This window comes from Sardina pilchardus, chromosome 9 (genome assembly GCF_963854185.1).
Source record: "Sardina pilchardus chromosome 9, fSarPil1.1, whole genome shotgun sequence".
In the NCBI taxonomy this organism is placed as follows: domain Eukaryota; kingdom Metazoa; phylum Chordata; class Actinopteri; order Clupeiformes; family Clupeidae; genus Sardina; species Sardina pilchardus.
The window spans coordinates 31,651,272-31,671,192 of NC_085002.1; the positions used below are offsets into that span (position 1 = coordinate 31,651,272).

General features: G+C 45.3%; 1 protein-coding gene across 1 annotated transcript in view; it reads left to right on the top strand.

The window, feature by feature from the left end:
- Nucleotides 1–19,921, top strand: part of atg7 (ATG7 autophagy related 7 homolog (S. cerevisiae)) — a 56,259-nt gene that overhangs the window by 2,769 nt on the left and 33,569 nt on the right. The window contains exons 5-17 of the mRNA XM_062544745.1: nucleotides 231–348; nucleotides 1,883–1,960; nucleotides 2,126–2,242; nucleotides 2,378–2,524; nucleotides 2,653–2,741; nucleotides 3,418–3,539; nucleotides 4,005–4,095; nucleotides 4,304–4,448; nucleotides 4,659–4,817; nucleotides 8,634–8,828; nucleotides 15,045–15,281; nucleotides 15,675–15,790; nucleotides 19,253–19,328. Of these exons, the coding sequence (XP_062400729.1) occupies nucleotides 231–348; nucleotides 1,883–1,960; nucleotides 2,126–2,242; nucleotides 2,378–2,524; nucleotides 2,653–2,741; nucleotides 3,418–3,539; nucleotides 4,005–4,095; nucleotides 4,304–4,448; nucleotides 4,659–4,817; nucleotides 8,634–8,828; nucleotides 15,045–15,281; nucleotides 15,675–15,790; nucleotides 19,253–19,328 (1,690 nt within the window). The remainder of the gene's footprint in view (nucleotides 1–230; nucleotides 349–1,882; nucleotides 1,961–2,125; nucleotides 2,243–2,377; nucleotides 2,525–2,652; nucleotides 2,742–3,417; nucleotides 3,540–4,004; nucleotides 4,096–4,303; nucleotides 4,449–4,658; nucleotides 4,818–8,633; nucleotides 8,829–15,044; nucleotides 15,282–15,674; nucleotides 15,791–19,252; nucleotides 19,329–19,921) is intronic.

The following is a 19,921-nucleotide window of genomic DNA, read 5'->3' on the forward strand; positions in this document are numbered from 1 at the left end:
TAAGTAGATTCCTTTTAACTACAACACACTTTACAACCCATTCAGAACAATTCTGTGGCACACATTTGATTTGCAAACCACCGGTTGAGAAGCAGCAGTTTAGGCAACAAATATACTTCTGTTATTCATTGTAGTTGTCTGATCTGATTTGATAGCTTTACTTTTGTCTCATAGATGCACTTGTGTGTTAGATCTGAGCCCATAGCGCTCTGCTTTTTGTTTCTGCTCAGTGATGGTCCCGACCCAGCACGGTGCTGTCCTGCCACAGGCATACTCTACAACACCAACACACTAGAGGCATTCAGGTCCATTGACAAGAAAGCTCTCTTGGATAAGGAGGCATCTGAGGTAAAGATAGGAGCATTAAGAAGCCATTCTCTTCTGTCTCATACCTGATTCAGTGTTCATGTTTTAAACATACTGCAGGGGTGTAGTGCTCGAGTCCAGTCTCTAGACGTTTTTTTTATGGTCTCAGACTTGTCTTGGTCACTTGTATTTTGACTTTTACTTGTCTTGGTCTCGCCGAATATTCTAGTAGTCTAGTATTCTAGTAGGCTTAAAAATATTATTATTATTATTAATAATATTATTAATAATAATTGTGTGTCTAAAGCAAAATCATTGATAATGGGATACAACTCAAAATGAAAGGAGACATGAACATATCAGGTTTATTTCGCTGTGGAAAAAGACGTCTGCCAAATAGCATACCATAACCATAATTCAACTGTTATTGAAATGTTTTTGTGAGAAGGGCCAAGAAAAATAAATAAGCAATCACAACTGCTGAGGTGCATAGAACTAGCTTGGGTGAAGAAAGAAACTGACCTGTTGTCCTATCTTCTCCATCCTGTCTCTAGTCCTTTTTCCTTGGCAGGACATCCTGGGTGTGTCCTGCCATTAGCCATGCAGACTTTTGGGCCCTTTCCTTTCCCAATGCCTAGTTCTGCTCTGATGCTATTTACATCTGTACATCATAGAGGGAAGTTATTCAGATAAGAAAAAAATAAAGGGCTTTTCCATTTGAATAATTTTTTCTACTCTAGATAGACAGCTGTTGCATACTGTACTTAGCCATTGTGTCCAAAGTTTCATCATTTACATGCTTGCCACAAATCAGAGTCAGAGCTGGAAAACAAATGACAAGCATGATGTAGCACTCTCCCTCAATGTTTATTATGATGCGAATGGGTCAGTGATATTATGTCTGGGTAAGTTCCTAGCCCTTGAGGATGGTGATGTCCTCAGCCTTTGTTCTATGCACTAATGACACAATTATGGAAACAGTGATTGCAATAATCTGGGAAGATTAATTAAAAGTGATGTTTAAATTATAACACTCCTAAAGACTCACTCCTCTCTCCTAAAGACTTTCACCTCTCTTGCACTCACCTCACTCACACTCAGATTCTCTCTTCCAACATTACCTTCCACTTATGGCTGTAGTGGCAACTAGACCTACTTTCAAATTAACCGTATCTCATTAGTAATCATCAGTGATATGATTTAAAAACATTTACCCGTCTTAGAAGAGCTAAATGATGTCTGCATCATCTGTCATCGTGATTCTGATTTTTAAATTTGTCTCTAAAGGACATACACTGATGGGATGTAATGAAACTAATCCGCCTTGCAGTTGTCAGTTGTGCTAGAATATCTCAGTGTGCATCTATGATGTGTTCTCGCTGACTGAAGGGTTAAAGGTACTGTACAGGAAGTTGTGTTTGTGTAGAAAGCGTCAGCTGAATGGCTTAACCATAACCATAGCCATAGCCATAAACAGTATCCCATCAATAACAGCTGATTCAATTGAAGAGACCGTAAAGGGTGATGGGGAAATCTCTAGTACTGTGTGGCTTTTGACTTTATTTTCTCTCCACAGATATGGGAAGCAATCCAGTCCAATGCTGCTCTAGAAAATCCCTCAATCCTCAACAAATTTATTTTGTTGACATTTGCTGTGAGTACAATGTTGTTGTTTTTTAGTTCCTGTCGGTGTGCTAGTTGTATTGTATTGATACTTGTCAACAACCTTCTTCTCAACCTTGAATTTCCCCTTGGGGATCAATAAACTATCTATCTATCTATCTATCTATCTATCTAACATGTGTTTTTTTCTTTTCAGGATTTGAAGAAGTATCACTTCTATTATTGGTTCTGCTTCCCAGTGCTTTGTTTTTCTGAAGGCATTTCAATGATCCAAGAGCCTGTCTCTCTAAATGACAAGTTCTCTCCCAAGCAGGTATGTATGAGCTCTTCCCATTTTACCCGACAGTGTTTAATATTTTGCTGACTCCATTCCTGGAATTCCTTTTGGTATTTTTAGTCTACATGAAGGAGTATTGCTCTAACTCTCTCTGGGTCTGTGACCTCACAGATATCTGCCCTCCAAGGAGCCTATGACAGTCTCTGCACTACGAACAACACCACAGCTGTTCCTTACTTCCTCATCAAGTACACTGAGGAGGATGTGAGAGTGGCTCCATTACATGAGTGGGAGGCTTTCTTTACAGACCTTAAGATGGTACAGAACAACACAGTGGCATTAATGAGAACAAGTCTGTTTATTAAGTCAGTTTCAGCAGGTGGAGCAAGCAGACTTCCTGCTCACAAGTCTAAGTCAGTGTCAGACTCCTGTGCCTGTTTCCTTAGGTGACTGTTGGAGTCTATGACCCCTGCACACTCACCCAGCACCCTGGCTGGCCGCTCCGAAATCTACTCATTCTCATCGCAAACAAATGGTAGATATTCATCTAAGAGCTCCTGTACAATTAGAATACCATAATACAATTACATGTATTATAGCTTTGTAAATTAGATAAGTGGAGATTATGAAAGTTTATTGAATTGTTTTATTCTCAGATGCTGAATGGTTGACAGAGTATTAGATTATGTATTTAGAGAACAAGCAAACACCTACTCAGCCAGATATTAGAAAGAAATACAATGCTTTGTATTTGGCCAGAGTACTTGGCAAGTGAAGTAATGGCATTGTTTTGTTGCATTAAGAGTTGTTATGCCTGTTCATCATAGGCTGTAGAGAGAGTAATAAAGGTTGACTCCCTAGCCAAACTGTAGACTGGTAAAAGAGCCACTGTGAAGCCTTTATTATGTAGCCAGTATGCAGCTGCTTCCTCTCATGCCAAATTGCTTTATTAGCCCAAGGTCAAATGAAAATTCACTTCATTGATCAACATTTGGTTAAACAGGAGGAATGATATATTACCAGTGGCTTTTAAAAGGTCATATGAGGAATTGAATTGGAACGTTTATTGAATATGAATTTCAAATAGTCTGTAAACAATTAAGAGTATTCTGTTCAGACGAGCTGCACAGTTTAAAGGGTTACTTGTGATTTTAGTAGTGTATATGTCTACAGACTTTGTACCCACTCCTGCACATGTGTGTATATTTTAGGGGTGCCCAGTTGGATGTGGTGGAGATATTGTGCTTCCGGGATAGGACGCTTCAAGGCACTCGCTCCGTGCAACACAGCATCGTCTTTCAGGTCAAGCTTCCAGATCTTTCTGCCAGCACAGGTAATTTCCCCCTGCAGGGTTGAGCCGGCGCTTTGGGTCAGAAAAGGAACTCTTTCCTTTTATCTTATGGTGAACAGGGGATGAAAGCTATTTAAATGTTAATATGGAGTGGTTCTCGTCAGAGCAGGCTTTTTGTTTCAGGTTTGATAAACCCCTCAGGGGTGAACCTCTCCTAGGTCTTTCTGTCAGTTTAAATAACAAGAAAAACATCTATTATATCCTACCTGTAGGTGGCTATTTTGTGTTTGAAATGTTTAGTAGCTTGTTGTTAGGTTTGTTGATGTTCAAGGCTTTTTCTTGTTTTTCTGGACGTCTCCCATCTCTTTCAGTTTTTCGGTACATCTAATAGCCTGACATAGCCATCTGCAGTTCTGTTCAGAGTGTGAGTCTGATACTGCTTGCATTGGGACATGATTATGGGCCATAAACATGAACACTTTCTGCTTCCATCTCACTTCCAAATAGACTGTCCTAAAAGTGTTGGCTGGGAGAAGAACCAGAAAGGTGCCATGGGGCCGAGAAGCGTCAATCTGAGTGAATGTATGGATCCTAAAAGGTACTACCATGAAAACCTCTCAAGCCCTGACGAGAACTGTAGACGTTTCACTTTGTTTCATTTTACATTTCTACTTTATCTCCCTCTGTCTCTGGTGGTTGGGGTCTATTATTCTGCTTATGTTTATGTGTGTGTTGTTTGTTTGTTTTGTGTGTGTGTGTGTGTGTGTGTGTGTGTGTGTGTTTGTTTGTTTGTGTGCACTTTTGAGACTGGCCGAGTCCTCTGTAGATCTGAATCTCAAGCTGATGCGCTGGAGACTGGTTCCGACCCTGGATCTTGATAAGGTTATCTCCACCAAGTGTCTTCTGCTGGGAGCGGGCACACTCGGGTGCAACGTGGCCCGAACGCTCATGGTGAGAGTCCAGCCTGATGTGCAGCGCTCCAGCCTCCTACAGCTAGACCCTTAGACCTTCTGTAGCCGGCTCTGCTGCTTGTGACAGACAGCAGACAAGTGTGTGTCAAGGCCGTGTGTGTTGTTAGGGAGTGTGGAGGCTGGTTGAGTGAGTGATGTTCCTTCTGTTCAGTGGTGGTGACTGGGTTCTGTCTGACACTTGTGCTCACAGGGTTGGGGAGTGAGACACATCACTTTTGTGGACAATGCCAAGATCTCCTACTCCAACCCAGTGCGCCAGCCCCTCTATGAGTTTGACGACTGCCTCTCCGGAGGCAAATCAAAGGCACTTGCTGCAGTGGAGAGACTGAGAAAGATCTTCCCTGGTGTGGTGAGGCTTTTATTTGTTATTTGACAGCATTGTGTGCTGAGATTTCCTGCAAGTTTCCTGTTTAGTACTTGTGCATGCTAGTTAAAGATTTTTTCTAAATCCCGCAGGGGATGAAGATAATTTTTGCATGTCTTTCAGTTCCATCTATCTGTCATTTTAAGCTTATCTGGAAGTTATGTAACCTACTTGAAAAACCAAAATGTTCCATAAAAATTCTCAAGGGTCTACTTTTGTGTCAAATAGAGGGTCACCAAGGAGATGAAACTGTGTCCTCTTATTCTGTAGTCCCATTGTAGATTAAATAAATGTGTTCCCAGGTCCTTCTCTAAGTGTTTTGTTGGCACGGTTTAAAATACAAGACTGTTTCCATGTGTAGATACCTTGGACAGACTTAGTAGTGGCCCTAGACCTACTGCTCTCTGCCCTTTGGTGACACAAAATGGCCTAATTGCCCAGTGTCATGACTCAGAACAAGAAGAGTAGAACACTGTACTCTCTGGTGTCACTGTTGTGTGTTGTATGAATGGGCAGGTGTGCATTTGGATAAGGATATACATTTTTTTAATCACCATGCATCATTAATTCAAAGACAATATCATTTTTTCATGCTTACCTTATCACAGGTATGTGTGTGCTGCTTCTCATAGTTTTCTTCATTAGTACAGCATTCATTTATTCATTTAATAGGCACACCTCATACACTAATTATGATTTTGACCTGGGAGCTATGTCTGTGGTTGTCGGTTGGATGTATCGGTTTAAATGTCAAGGAATATAAGTTTGAAATTTTACCCACAACCACCCATTTATCATGTTGACCAATTCTGTGTTGGATCACTGCTGAAATAATTAGGTGCAAAAGGAGGATACAACTCTGCAGAGTAAGTCATAAGAGCAGTAAAAGGCCAGGGAAACCAAATGAATTTCAGTGTTTCCCACAGAATTGAATTCTATTTGTGGTGGTAGTGTGTTTGTGCGCAAATTTTAAACAAATCTGCGCAACGTACTTATGATGCTAACTGGATTTAATTGCGATTTAGCCAGTCGTCAACAACAGATTATTTTTTCATGTATTCTTTAAACATGCATGCATGTTTGTTGAGGCACAGAGAGGCTGCACAAAGGTGTGCATAGCTCTACAATGAAAGGAGTTCATCCAGTTTAAGTAGTACAACATAAAATCATTGTGTGGTGGTCAGTGTTGATATTGTGGTGGGCCGCCACAAATGAGTCAATGTATGGGAAACACTGAATTTCACAAGCAGGAGAATCCTCAAGCACATTAGTGAAGTTGAGAAAGTCTTTGAGCTCTCGTCTTCACTGTGTGCTGCTCGGTGTCTACTCACTCCATGCACACGACTGCTTCCTGCTTCCATCTCCATCTACTAATCCTCTGTACTCATTTCTCTTGCACTCCTCTCTTTTCTGTGTCCCAAAACATGTCCACCTCCCTCATCCTAGACAGCAGCGGTGCGTCTGAAGTGCCTCACAGGCCCTTGGCCTCCTGCCTGTGACCGCAGCACACCAGTACTCTATAACTCATCCACAAATGCACTATTCTAATAGTATTCAACAGTGTAGCTGTAGTCTTGGCCAGGGTGAGCAAAGTGCTGTTTTTGGAAATTCGGTGTGGTAGTAATAGAGAAAGATGGAAGTGGTTAGATTATGCCCATTTCAAACATTATTCACATGGGTCGTCTGCTCATTCAGAAAGCTGCATAGTGATTATACATACTGATGCTTTTATGGCTAGATGAGTAAGTGCCTTCATTACCTAAAAAACCTACCTAACATGGTAATGGGAAATGGCTCTTATAAGGTCCTTAAGTTTGTAAGCATGGCAGGCATATTAAACTTTGTCTGGTGTTGTGATATAGTCTTTATGTATCCTTGTCATTTTGTATTACACCACTACTGCGTGTCACTTATGTTGATGTTGGAGAATGACCCACACCAGTTTTTGAGGCGTTGATGGCTGATGATTTAAACATGATCCTAGGTGTAGCACAGATTTGGATCCGGTAGCCAATTGAAGTGGTTCTGACCTCAAAGCTACCCAAGCATCCAACTGCATACCCTCTTTTCTCTCTCTTCTCCCTTTTCAGCTCGTCTGCCTTTTTCTCACACTTTCCCCCTTGCAGTAGCAGGTGGCTGTCTGGCTAGTTATCTTCAGTGATAAGATTAGCACTCGGGCCCAGTCAATCCCAGAGTTCATCATTTATTCATATCCTGGAGCCTTTATTGATTCCTGAGGCTCCCACAGACCTAATGAGCTCAAGGCTGTGGGTGTACCTGTGCAGATCCACTGTGTGCGTGGTGGGCCAATTAGAGAGATCTGGCGGGCGAGCGCGGCGCCACACACACACACACACACACACACACACACACACACACACACACACAGACAGGGAGGTGGAGGGAGAGAGGAGAAACACCACGGGGAGTTGATTACAGTTGCCCTTACTGACTGGGGCTGAGCACCCATGTTCCAGACATGCTAATAATCACTCTAATGTCAACACACGCTGGCAAACTGCTCCCACACATGACACACGCACACACACCTCATGCCAAAAGAGTACTCTTCTCTTCAGCACATAAACCAGTTCCCATCGAAGCACAACCTCATAGACTTTACTCATTCCTTACTCTTTCCTCAGTATTTACAATCACATGTCATAGCAGAAGGAGTGGGCTCCACGCAGGAGTGATTTGTAGATGTATGTCTAGGGCTTTCAGCTGGGTTTGCCTCAGCTGCAGAGGCTTCCGTGGGTGTCAGCCTTGGTATGAGTAGTAACAAACAAGTTCTTCATCACAGCAGGGCGGTTACAGTGCAATGCACTCTGTCTCTATAAATCTTAGAGTTTTTACACTGTAATTCCCAAATGATATAACCTCCATGCTTGTGCATGGGAACAATGTTTTGATTTACTTATTTGCCAAATGGCCTTACGCACATCTCGCACAGCACTATTCTTATTGAATTACTGTCGGGCAGTCGTCTGCATATCGGTATAATCGATGTATGATATGAGAATGCTTCTGCATATTTAGTACTGTTTTCACCTGTTTTCTTCCTATAATGTGCTAAGGTCATCTACAGTGATCTATTGCACTGTAACTGATTTCCTGTTTGTGCGTTGCTTTGGATAAAAGTGTCTGCTAAATGAGTCAGGGCTCTATTATAACGTTTTAAGCGCATAATCTGAAGCGTGACGCGGATACACATTTAGGGTGTGTCTGAGTTCCCATTGCTTATTTTGAGAAAGAGAACACTCATCTCGGCGCCAGGCGTATTGTTTCTATAGGGTTGTTCTTATGTTTCTTAATTAGTCATGGGGTCTGTTTTGGGTGGAACGTCCATTAATTACACCAATGAGAATGACCCCTTCCATTCCCTTCCCTTAAAATGCAAACAATGTGTTGGTATGTGGTGTGAGCGCATCTCTGCAGAAGGAATCTGTTTGCACACCGCTGGCACGTCTGGGTCGGCGATAATTGGTGTTGCATACATTATCCCTTATGTAAGGACCACAGTAACAGTTAAACAAGGGACAGCTGTCAGTGCCTCGCATCGGAGTCCTGTTTGCCCTGTTTTCCAATAATGAACAGTGGACAATACGTTATCCCTTATTTATTTGTTGTGTTGTAAGTCTATTAACATCACACATGTCCATTGTCCATGCAATGCTGACCTGTGTGTGTGTGTGTGTGTGTGTCTCTGTGTGTGTCTCTGTGTGTGTGTGTGTGTGTGTGTGTGTGTGTGTGTGTGTGTGTGTGTGTGTGTCTCTGTGTGTGTGTGTGTGTGTGGAGCAGAATGGCGAGGGCTTCAACATGAGCATCCCCATGCCTGGCCACCCGGTGAACTTCTCGGAGGTGACGCTGGGGCAGGCGCAGCGTGACGTGGAGCAGCTGGAGGCGCTCATCTCCGCCCACGACGTCGTCTTCCTCCTCATGGACACCCGCGAGAGCCGCTGGCTACCCACTGTCCTCGCCGCTAGCCAGCGCAAGGTGAGCCACTCATACACACAGCTGAAGTGTGTGTGTGTGAGTGTGTGTGTGTGTGTGTGTGTGTGTGTGTGTCTGTATAAAAACACTGACATAGATACAGTATGTTCATGTTTGATGCATGTCAAATGCTGATTGCATGCATGCATGTAAAATGTTGAGTTCTCTCGCCGTCACAGAATGAAAGATAGTAATCCTATGGCCATGCTGATAGCCAGTTCCCCTGTACAGGGAATAAACTAGCCTTTAGCACCGAGGCCAGAGCTAATGCTTGACTCATCCTCAAGCATCCTCCACCTTGTTGATTCTCTGATGGCCGATAAGGTCAAGCATGGCTGATTGGGGAGATGACTCACCGGTCTAATCTCATCATGTGCACCTGGGTGCTTGCTCCTTGTTGCCACTTGTGTGAAGTGTTTAGACTGGAGACTGACGGGTGGGAGTAGCCTGGTGATTGGAATGGTCAGATCACAACAGACTGGGACGTCTGCTTGGCCACTTTATTTCCGCTGCACAGAAGCCACACACTAGAGGTATCTGTAGCTGCCCCTCCGCAGGGCGGGGATGCCTGAGAGAGTAATGGGATTGGGCTCCACGTTGGAGTGCAATAGTTTAGAAAGGTCACAGGAGATCCACTCCCACAGCTACAACAGCTAATAAGGGTTTGCTGCCGTTTTTTGGTCCAGTGCACTATTCCTGGCACCGTTATAAAATCTGAAGTCAAATATGTTGTCAGCCACAAAGTCATGAACTAGCTCATCTTCATGATCTGTGGGCTTTCATTCACTGGATGAAGCCCAAGACTATGATTGGGGTTGTTTTAGAAGCTTGTAACAGGTATACAGCGGTTAAACTACAGTAAGGACTTGCGTCACATGGGCCAGACCTGGTCCTTTTAAATAGCTGAGGTCATCCAGAGGCTCTGTGGCATTGCTGTTTCTCATCTTAGTTTTATTGTGTATAACTTTTATATTTAACAGCGGATCTGGTTTTCTTCAAAACCCTGACTTCAGCGTTCCTTCTTACAAGATTATAAACTCCCAGAGCCCTTTATGTCAACATGTAATTCAGCAGCCTTCGGGCCTCACAGATCCTGAATACGGTTTGTTCAAGGAGGCGCAGCGGGAGGCGGGGAGGAGCAGGGCGGGGTCATGACCTCTGGCTGGGGTGTCAGGAGCAGGGAGGCGCAGCATCTCTCTGTGTGTTTATTCACTCGGTGGGATCCACATAAACAAATCAAGATCCCAGCGTCAAACATTCATCAGGGGAAGCCAGGTGTTGGATGATTAGCCACACTCTGGCCACACTCTTGCAGACACACAGAGAGCTTTCTTGTGTCCTGAAGGCCAATGAGGATGAGAAATGGGTTGGGACTCTTGTTTTCACAACAATTTTCTTGTTCAATGGAAGAGTTGTTTTTCTCTCTCTTGTCTTTGGAGCAGTTGAATCTCCAAGACAGGGTAAAAACAGATCGGTAATGGCCCCATTCATTTGGTTGACGGCCCCGTTCTCTGCTACAAATGGTCTCTCCTTATCAAAAATTAAATTTGTGTGTGTGAAAGTGTGTGTGTGTGCGCTGCCTTTATCTGCAGGAACAGACATTTGTTTATCACATATTCGATCATTTGTCGTCACACAGCAATCTATTTGAAGCTGCTTTCAGACATGTCCTCCACACTAAATGCGGATATTTGTCAAACGGATGTCCGACCCTTCGGGTGATTCAGATATGATGCTCACATGTGGACATTAGGCGGACTTTATGTGTGAATGACACCAACGCATGAACAGAATCTCTGCGTGGTGGAACAGGTTGAACGTGGTTGAAAACGCACATGAACAGAAAATCTGCATATTCTTGACTTTGTTCAGACATAAACTGATTTGCATAATGTCTGTCCGAAATACTAGGAGGGGAGAAGTGTAAGAGCCGGAGTTCCAAATGTGCGGTTATGTTGTTCAGATATACAGCCCAACTTGATATCCGCAGAACATGCAGACGTTCTGAAAGCAGCTATAGAGAAGACAACTGGAGGGTGTAGAACTGAAGTCTTAGAGGAAGTGTTGGGAACACTGCACATGGAGAACACCTGATCTTTCTGCTCTTGTTTGGTCTTAAAGAATATGTTTCTAGGAAAATGAATGCAATGAATACGTTGTTTGAATATTGTTCTTTGTACTTTTAGTGCTGCAAACAGTAATGGAACAGTATGAAATAGAATAGTCCTTACTGGCAGAGAGTATGAGAATAGCTAGTTATTGCCGGGTCTGCATCATATGCAAGTCATCTCATTATTTTTTGAAGATACCCAGCGGGCATATAGGCTCCATTAAAAAACGTTTTTGACCTTTTCATCCGATGCTGCGGTTATTTTACTGGGCATGTTTACATCAAATGGCACAATTAGATTTGGAATGAATAAATGCTAGTTGTGTCTGTTTTCAAGATAAGATTATAATCAGAGCTTGCCATGGCTATATTTTCAATGCTGACTGTGTCAAATTCAAAACAATTTCAAGGATTCAAAAAATGCTATTTTCTATGTTTACCGTACATATAACCGCTGTGTCTGTTGGGAGCAGCTGAATGGAATGGTGGAGGGTAATGAAGGATCCTTCATGATGGAGTTTGCCTCTTTTTTTGTACTGTGTCACTGTAGAGGTCTGACAGTTGGATCTGAGAGGTGATTTTGGTTGCATGCTTGCAAATTTTCCCTAATCTGCTAATGTCTGTCAAGTTGTACCAGGGTGCAATAATGAATGTGAGGACTGATTTAAATTAGTGACTGGTGTTCCATTTTTAACATGAATACCTTTCAGGCTCCTCAGGAGAAACATACTGTGTTGTGCTTTTTCAGAAAATGCCATGTTGTCTGAAGGACAGTGAGTGGTCGATGTCTGTTCCCATGTACTTACAGAACTCGCCTGTTCCACTAGCGGCCCCTCCAGCCTGAGTGGTTTGGAGAGGGTATGGGATGTCATGTGTTCACTTCTCCCCACAACAAAGCTCTTTGGTCTTGCTATTTCAGGGAGCTCTCCTCGAACCAAAGGAGCACAGTGTTTTTACATACTGCCTGTACGTATAGTGGGGAGAACATGTATTTGATACCATGCTAAAGTTGCCTAAAAAGAGGAATATAAAATCATAATTTGACAATTGATCTTAAAGAGACCCTATGCAACTTTTTCATAGTCATAAAATCGCTTAGAAATCGTTGTTTTGCTTGACTGACCAGTTTTGTCGAAAACAGTCACATTTCCTCCCGCCCCTAGTGTCCCTATCTGCTAAATACAACCTTGCAACTTTCTGATGAACGATCGTCTGCTGTTTTCATCTGGAAGTCAGAGACGCGTAAGGAACAAGAAGAACCACGCTTGCAATTTATATATTTATATATAGCCTATATATGTAAATATACACGCTAAAGCTGTCGGGGAAGCTCTGCAGAGAAATATGCAAGCATAAAACGAGCGAAAACGAAAAACGAAACCGAAACCAGAGATGAAATCGCCAATCCTGCATTGTTCCTCTTTAATGCCTTAATTCAAAAAATGAGTAAAAATCAAACCGCCAAGGACACCAGGAAGGAAGGAAGTATTGGACCCCCTATGTAACCTTATGGGAATTTAACACATAGGGTTAACATAGGGCAGGGGTCGGCAACCCAAAATGTTCAAAGAGCCATTTTGGACCAAAAAAACAAAAAACAAATCTGTCTGGAGCCACAAAAAATGAAAAGCCTTATGTAAGCCTTATATGAAGGCAACACAGGCTGTAAGTGTATATTATCTATATTAGCCTACTATCAAAATGACTAAGTAGGCTACAATGAGCTTTGATGATTAAATGTTTTTCCCTTCAGCGCATCTCGGAGAGAATGACACACCACTTGACTACTCCGCTGTATGGTGCTTTAAGTTCAACTTCGTGTAATCACCATCCGTGAACCGTTGTTTTCCACGTTTTAATATCTCTCAGGTTGCAACAAAATTTCTCCAGAAGTAGGCTACTGCAATCACACTTTTTCTCTCAGTCCCAACTGGGTAGTCGGCTGCAAATGTAGCATGCCTTCCCTGAAAATGTCTTTCTAAATGTCTTTCTCTTTTTGTTGTTCGCCAACTTCTCATTACAAAGCAAACATGCAGGCAATCCTTCCGCAATGGCAATGAAAGCAAATGATTCGTTCCATTCTGCCTTAAATTCTCTGATCTCATCGGCTATCTTTCTCTTTTTCCCTTTGGGATCCATGGCATGGCCCATGCTGACACACCCGCCAGTTTGTTTACAACCATAGGTTTACAGCCACCTGCCTGGCACGGCACCGCCCTGAAACGTGTGTCGCAGGCTATCAAATCTTCGTTGACAGAAATGTTGAACTTTAATATTTATTTTGCACATTTTTACAACATTGGAAAACGTTAAGAATGTTTGTCCTCATACAGAAACCATATTAAAACAAACAAACAAAAATCCCCCCATTCATTTTCATGCATTTTTGAAGACGCTCCAGGGACCCACCAGGATGGCGCTAAAGAGCCGCATGCGGCTCTAGAGCCGCAGGTTGCCGACCCCTGACATAGGGGCAGGCAGATTTTTATTTTTAAAGGCCAGCTATTTCTAGTTTGTGACTCCCAGTCACAAACTAGGGTAAGATAAGATACACGAGGTACACTTTATTGTTTCCAAAGGGAAACTGATCTTAGACTCTAGTGCTGTCCAGACTCTCTCCACCATGGTGGAAAGTTCTCCGGTCACCACCCTCTCCATGCATTTTCAGGATCGAGGTTTAACCAGGCCTGGTGCCATTCATGGCTTTGGCTTGAGGGTTCTTGGGGACAGGGATGGTCGTTGTGTCTTTCCATGCCAGGGGACAGAGTATTCAGGATGAGCTGAAGAAGTTGAGTCCCTTGAGTCCCTTCACTCCCCTGTGCGCTGCACACTCAAACACAATATGGCCCTTGAGCCCATTTGGTCCGGGAGCTTTCCTGGGATGAAGCTTGGAGAGGATGGAAGCAATCTCTTTCACACAGATTTGTGCCGAGCTGCAGCTGATGGCTCCCTCCTGAGTTCACTAATATGTATTCTGTCTCCTTGTAAAAGCACCATTTTCTTAAGGTTGAGATGGTGTTTCATCTGGTCACCCAGGGCTTGTTGTTGGAATATAGCCTGACCTGCTTAGTTGGAGTGACATGTATGTTCAGCTGCAGTATGAGTATGTTCAGATCACCCTCACTTGAAGAACATTTCCCAGTCAGCTCCAAACACCCCCTCAGTGTTCCCAGTCATTATTCCACACCTGAATGGTTTTTGAATGCCCCTTGTGTGTTTGTGTTTTTGATTCCCTGGAGCCGACATGTGTAGTCATAGGGACACAAGACATAAGAGTCACAGGCAGCCATCAGAACCCATGGGGTAAATGGTGAGGACAAAACAATGCAGTCATGATTTTGTAGTGCTATGAGCAGTCAATCTCGTTCAAACTGTGAAGTTGGTTGCCCATCTGTCGTGTACAGCCTGGTAAAGACTGCCCCCAATTGATATGCCTGTTTTGTTTGTGTCCCAATGAAAACCTATGAATGTATATCCATCCAAACTCACTTAAATGTCCTCAGACAGCCATCACATAATGACTAGTGTGAACAAGCTCAGTGAAGCAAAACAAACTTGTGTTCCGGTAATCCTGTAGTCTTTTGTTCCGACTGGTAATCGCTGTCGACTCATCCAGTTTATTCCACAGAGATACACATCTAAGAGAAAACATGCAGCTAATGGGAGCCTACTTTGTCGTCTCTTTAGCCTGTTCTTAATTCTCTCTCTTGATCCTCTTTCTCTCCTGATGCGTTTCCGTATCAGTTGCTCGGGTATAAGATTCAGCAGAGGGGATGATGGTATCTCCTGGGATGCATGGTGTAGCTCTTGAGGGTCAACCCAGGTGTGAGTGTACATGGGCAGGCAATGTCACCACTTCCAGCCAAATCCAACCCTCCCAAGACAGTTGCAGAACACCAGCAAAACACAAAAGTCAGATGTAGCATACTTCTTTGATCGCATATCAATCTCAACAGGATGATGAAACGAAATAACCTTAAAATGATTACAACAATTTTGAGTCTCAGACCTTGAGTCGTTCAAACAGAGTGAAAGTGGAGAAGCTAGCATAGCATAGTCTCTAGTGAGTGGTGCTGTAAATGACCATACGTCTTCTCTTGTGTCTGTAGCTGGTGGTGAACGCTGCCCTGGGATTCGACACCTTCGTGGTGATGCGGCACGGTCTGAAGCGGCCTCGCGGCGAGTCCTCCGAGTCCAGCGCCTCGTCCGCCTCCAGCACCTCGGCCTCATCGGCCACGTCCACGCCCGCCGCCGCGCCCTCTCTCCCAGGAGCCTCTCTGTTCTCCAACATCCCCGGCCACCGGCTGGGCTGCTACTTCTGCAACGATGTGGTCGCACCAGGAGACGTGAGTATTGTAATGCTGCAGCTCTGTCTCAGTGGGAACGTTCCCGCACACCACTCCAAAACTGCTCGTCCGTTACTGGAGCTCTGCACCCACAACGTTGAGAGGAACGACACAGACTGGTAATGTGCTGTGGGCCACAGCTGTGACTATGGAACATCATTTCTTTAAGAGCTGTACCATAATTAGTACAGTATTGAGACAAGCACAAGCAATTCAATTGATTGATTTTGTCGGTTGCTAAATTAAGCTCTCCATTCGAGTTTGTGCACACAAAGTAGGTGAAGAGTGCCATTTCATTAGATGTCAATCAATAAGAGAATCATCTCTGTTAACTCTGATGTGAAACTCAGTTGGTAACAGTCTAAGCTTTCTTTTCTCTGTTTGTGTTTGCAGTCCACCAGGGACCGGACGTTAGACCAGCAGTGCACCGTGAGCAGGCCGGGCCTGGCCATGATCGCTGGAGCTCTGGCTGTGGAGATGATGGTGTCCATCCTCCAGCATGCAGAGGGGTAGGCAGTCCTCCACTCACCTAACATGGGCCGCAGAAAAGCAACGAGTCTACTTTACATGACCATTTATGGTGCTGTGGAAAAGGAAAAGGCTTCTAGTGCTCTTGTGGTGTTTGTACACTGATCACAATGCAGCCCAATAGTCATATCACATCTTTCCTATGAATAATTGTTACGTTATATATAGTGTTGTGGCTTGGGACTTGTCTGTGGGTGCTGGTTGAAACCATAATTTCAATATTGACTGTCTATGCTGATTGAATTATACCCTATATGGACGAAAAGTATCATTGAATTCATGTTTCAATCAAACCCATTGCTTTATATACAAATATTTGTGAGAAGAAATGTAATGGGATGAGGAAAAGAATTGGGTTGTTCTGGCGAGCTCAGTGAATTCACACTTGACACTGTCACAGGATGCACAAACCAAGGTCATAAAGATATGTTTGAGTGAGATCGTGTGGAAGAACTTGACTGGCCCGCACAGATCCCTGACCTCAACCCCATGGAATACCTCTGGGATAAACCAACGGATATTGTGAGCTGGGCCTTCTCGTCCATCACCAGTGCTGGACTTCACTACTGCTCCTCTGGATGAATGGGCAGACCCTAAGATGTTGTGGAAAGCCTTACTCGAGGACTGGAAGCTGCTGTAGCTATTCTAGGCCTTTAGATTTAGAATACTGTACGATTTCATAAATGCTCCTGTTGGTGCAGTGGCCCAGTGTCCCAATGCTTCTGTCTATATAGTGTATTTATGAAATCCATGGACATGTGGCCATTAGGAGAGATCCTACACTCTTGGTCATCCAGTTAGCATAACCTGCCATACACCGCCAGAAGAGCTATGACCATCAGTGGCAAGTAACAGTGAGGTGTTTTATGATAGTTGTCTTAAGGGCACAGTACAGAAACTAAGACTGTTTTAAATCATGTCAGAGATGGGTAAAATGATAACATTCCACAATACATTTGTGACATGGTAATGGCAATCTTGTATGAATGACTTGAGTGACATCCCATTATTTTCACTTAGTCTGGTTCAGTCAGGGCTACGTCCCCTCAGCTGTTTCCCATGACCTCCCCACTGGAGACGGCAGTCCTGCTCCTGGATGGGGAGCTGCTGCTGCCCCTGGCTCTGAGAGGAGCCCTTGCTGACTGACAGCCTAATAAGCGCTTGCACCAGCACAAGTGGAAGACATGACAAGTGGCACCATCACCTCCACAGTGCCATCAGAGCAGCGAGCAATAACAATCAGCTCTCACCAGCTGGAGATGTGCTGCACCACACAGCCCTTTCCACACTTGCAGTGTTTGCAAGTGTGTGTGTGTGTGTGTGTTTGTTTGTTTGCATTTGTGTGTGTGTGTGTGTGTGTGTGTTTTTCTTTTTTGTACTGAGACAGCCTTTGTGAATGGGACCTCCCGTTGGCAAAGCTGGAGCCGCTGCCTTGCTGCGCTGCGCTGTGCGTCTCTGTGGCTGCGTGAGGCTGTGGGAGGGCAGGCCTCTGCATGGCCAGATAAAAGGCTCAGTGGAGACGGGGCTGAAAGGCTGGAGCTGCTGCAAATGGAGCAGAGGCGCTTTGCCACCGCGCGCTCCATATAGCGCACAGCTTTTCAAATGCCATCTGCCACCCTCTCCCGTGACCGCGCCACACGCCCCCAAAACTGGCAATTTATAATCAGCATTAGTGGACAAAGACACGGGCAATTGGCCGCGGCTACTCAAACATTCATTCGAGTCGTCCATAGCTGTGCCCTTTTGACGGTAAACAGTAAATGGTTCGGTGTAGGATCAGCTGTGTGCCGCTCACTTGTGTTGGTCTTGAGGGCAAAGGTGAAGGAAGACACTCACACGGACGCACGGAGGGCCGCGGAGACACACGACAGGAAGCGGTGTGGCGCGGCCCGGCGCGCACTCGTGACCTTTCCAGCGCCGTGTTTGTGTTGATGACTCGTGTGTCTGTGGAGTGGGTCTGGTGCAGGAGCTCTGATGGAAATAAGTCTGGTGGACTGACTGACTCCCCAGCGCTAGAGCGCCAGCGGCGTGAGCGTGTGAGGCATGAGGGCCTGAACAGGTGGGACAGGTTGTGTTTGTGTGCTCCATAATGATGGGTAATGACAGGTGACCAGAGCACATAGTGGCTCCGTGGCGGCCTCATCCATGCTGCTGTGTTGTGGTACACAGTAAGCTGTTACTGTGCTGGGTGTCCACCTGACACAAGATGTTGGCATCACACTCCTGTTTCTAGCAGACCTTTCAAATTCCAAGATTTGCAAATAAAGCGGAATCACATGCCCGTATTTTGGGCTCATGGTAGCAGCGTTCCGCACTCTTCTTACGCATTGACTTATGCAGTCAATGTAAAAGCAGTTATCTGTTCTATGTCTGCTTTAAAAGCCAAGAAAAGGTTGCGGCACCATGTCCAGTTTTTACAATTGTTGAGCTTCTATCTTAGCTGTAAAAAGCCTGATTGCACTGCAGCTGTGCCTCAGCGCTCCACCTCTGGCTGGTGGAGAGGACGGAGGAAGAGCACACTCCTCCACCCCAGAGCCCAGGATCACACGGGGGGAATAGGAACTGATGAGGGTGCTTAGAGGCATCAAGGGCCCATGAATGGGGGTGTTGGCGTGAGGGGCTGGCCGCCCCGGTGTCCCGCCTGAGGTGTTTGTGCCGTGTGCCTGCCTGATGTGCGTCTGCTGGGAGAGGGGAAGTCAGGTGAAGGAGGCCGGAGCAGGGGGAGGAGCTGAGGAGAGCAGGGGGAGGAGCTGAGGAGAGCAGGGGGAGGAGCCGTGGAGAGCAGGGGGAGGGGCTGTGGAGAACAGGGGGAGGGACTGAGGAGATCAAGGGGAGGAGCTGAGGAGAGCAGGGGGAGGAGCTGAGGAGAGCTGGGGGAGGAGCTGAGGAGAGCTGGGGGAGGACAGGAGACGACTCGCTAGCGCCACAACAACCCTTCAGGGAGCTAGCGCCACACTGCACCAGCATATCATTTCACTTCACACTGCATTTCAGTAGCAGAGCCACTTCAGGTGCGTGCAGAAATGGTTGATGAGGGTCACCTAGCGCTTAGCCTACCGTTTTGTTGCCTCTTCATTACAGTTCACCATTTCTTCTGAAGTAAGTGATGGTGCTGGCTCCTTTACTCACATAGAACTCACTGAAACAAATACATTGGAAAGTGGAAAGTTTTAGGCAGCTTGACTCTGACACACATGTGTCTGATGCCCAGTGGCAGCCTGAAGGTGAGCGCATGGCATGGCATGGCGTGCCACTCTCCCCGTACACTGAGCCATGCTGACATCTCTCACTACTGCTTTTGGAACATTTGTCCATCCCCCATGTTTCTCTCTCCTCTGTGTTTGAACCCTGTCCCTCTGAGATCTCTCTCTCTCTCTCTCTCTCTCTCTCTCTCTCTCTCTCTCTCCTTTCTTTGCCTGACTGCCCCTCTCTCTCTTTGGCAGGGGCTACGCAGTGGCCAGCAGCAGTGATGACCGCATGAACGAGCCTCCCACGTCCTTGGGTTTGGTCCCACATCAGGTCAGTCATCTCTCTCCCCCACACTCCTCACCCCCAGACCCCCCCCCCCCCCCCCCCTACACACACACACACACTACTCACTCACTCCCCTATGCACTCAGTGCATGAAGTAAGAGAGGCTGAGGAGGTCCACTACAGGCTGACCAGCACCTCTACTGGCCCATCAGGAGCCGTGCTCTCCAGTTGCTGTGTGCAGCCTCTTGCTCGTCCAGAAGGGTCTTGCGCTTGTTTTTCAGCCATTAGAAGTGGGACTCAGCACAGCCAATGACAAAAGCAGTTCACACTGCATTTCATAACTATCCTACCACTCCACCCACTTCACTCACACACGCATGCCCATGCAAACACACACACGCACACACACACACACACACACACACACACACACACTGACAAACATACATAATTCGGGCCAATTAGCAGTGGAAGCTGCAATCAGGGCGATTGTGACTTGAAATGGCTGCATATCCGGAAGCCTTGAAGAATTTAGAGCATTCTGTCTCTTTCATTCCCTTCTGCTCTGCCCCCTCCTCCTCCTCTGCCTCTCTTTCTATCTGCATCTTTGTTTGGCTTAATAGCCTCCTCACGCATAT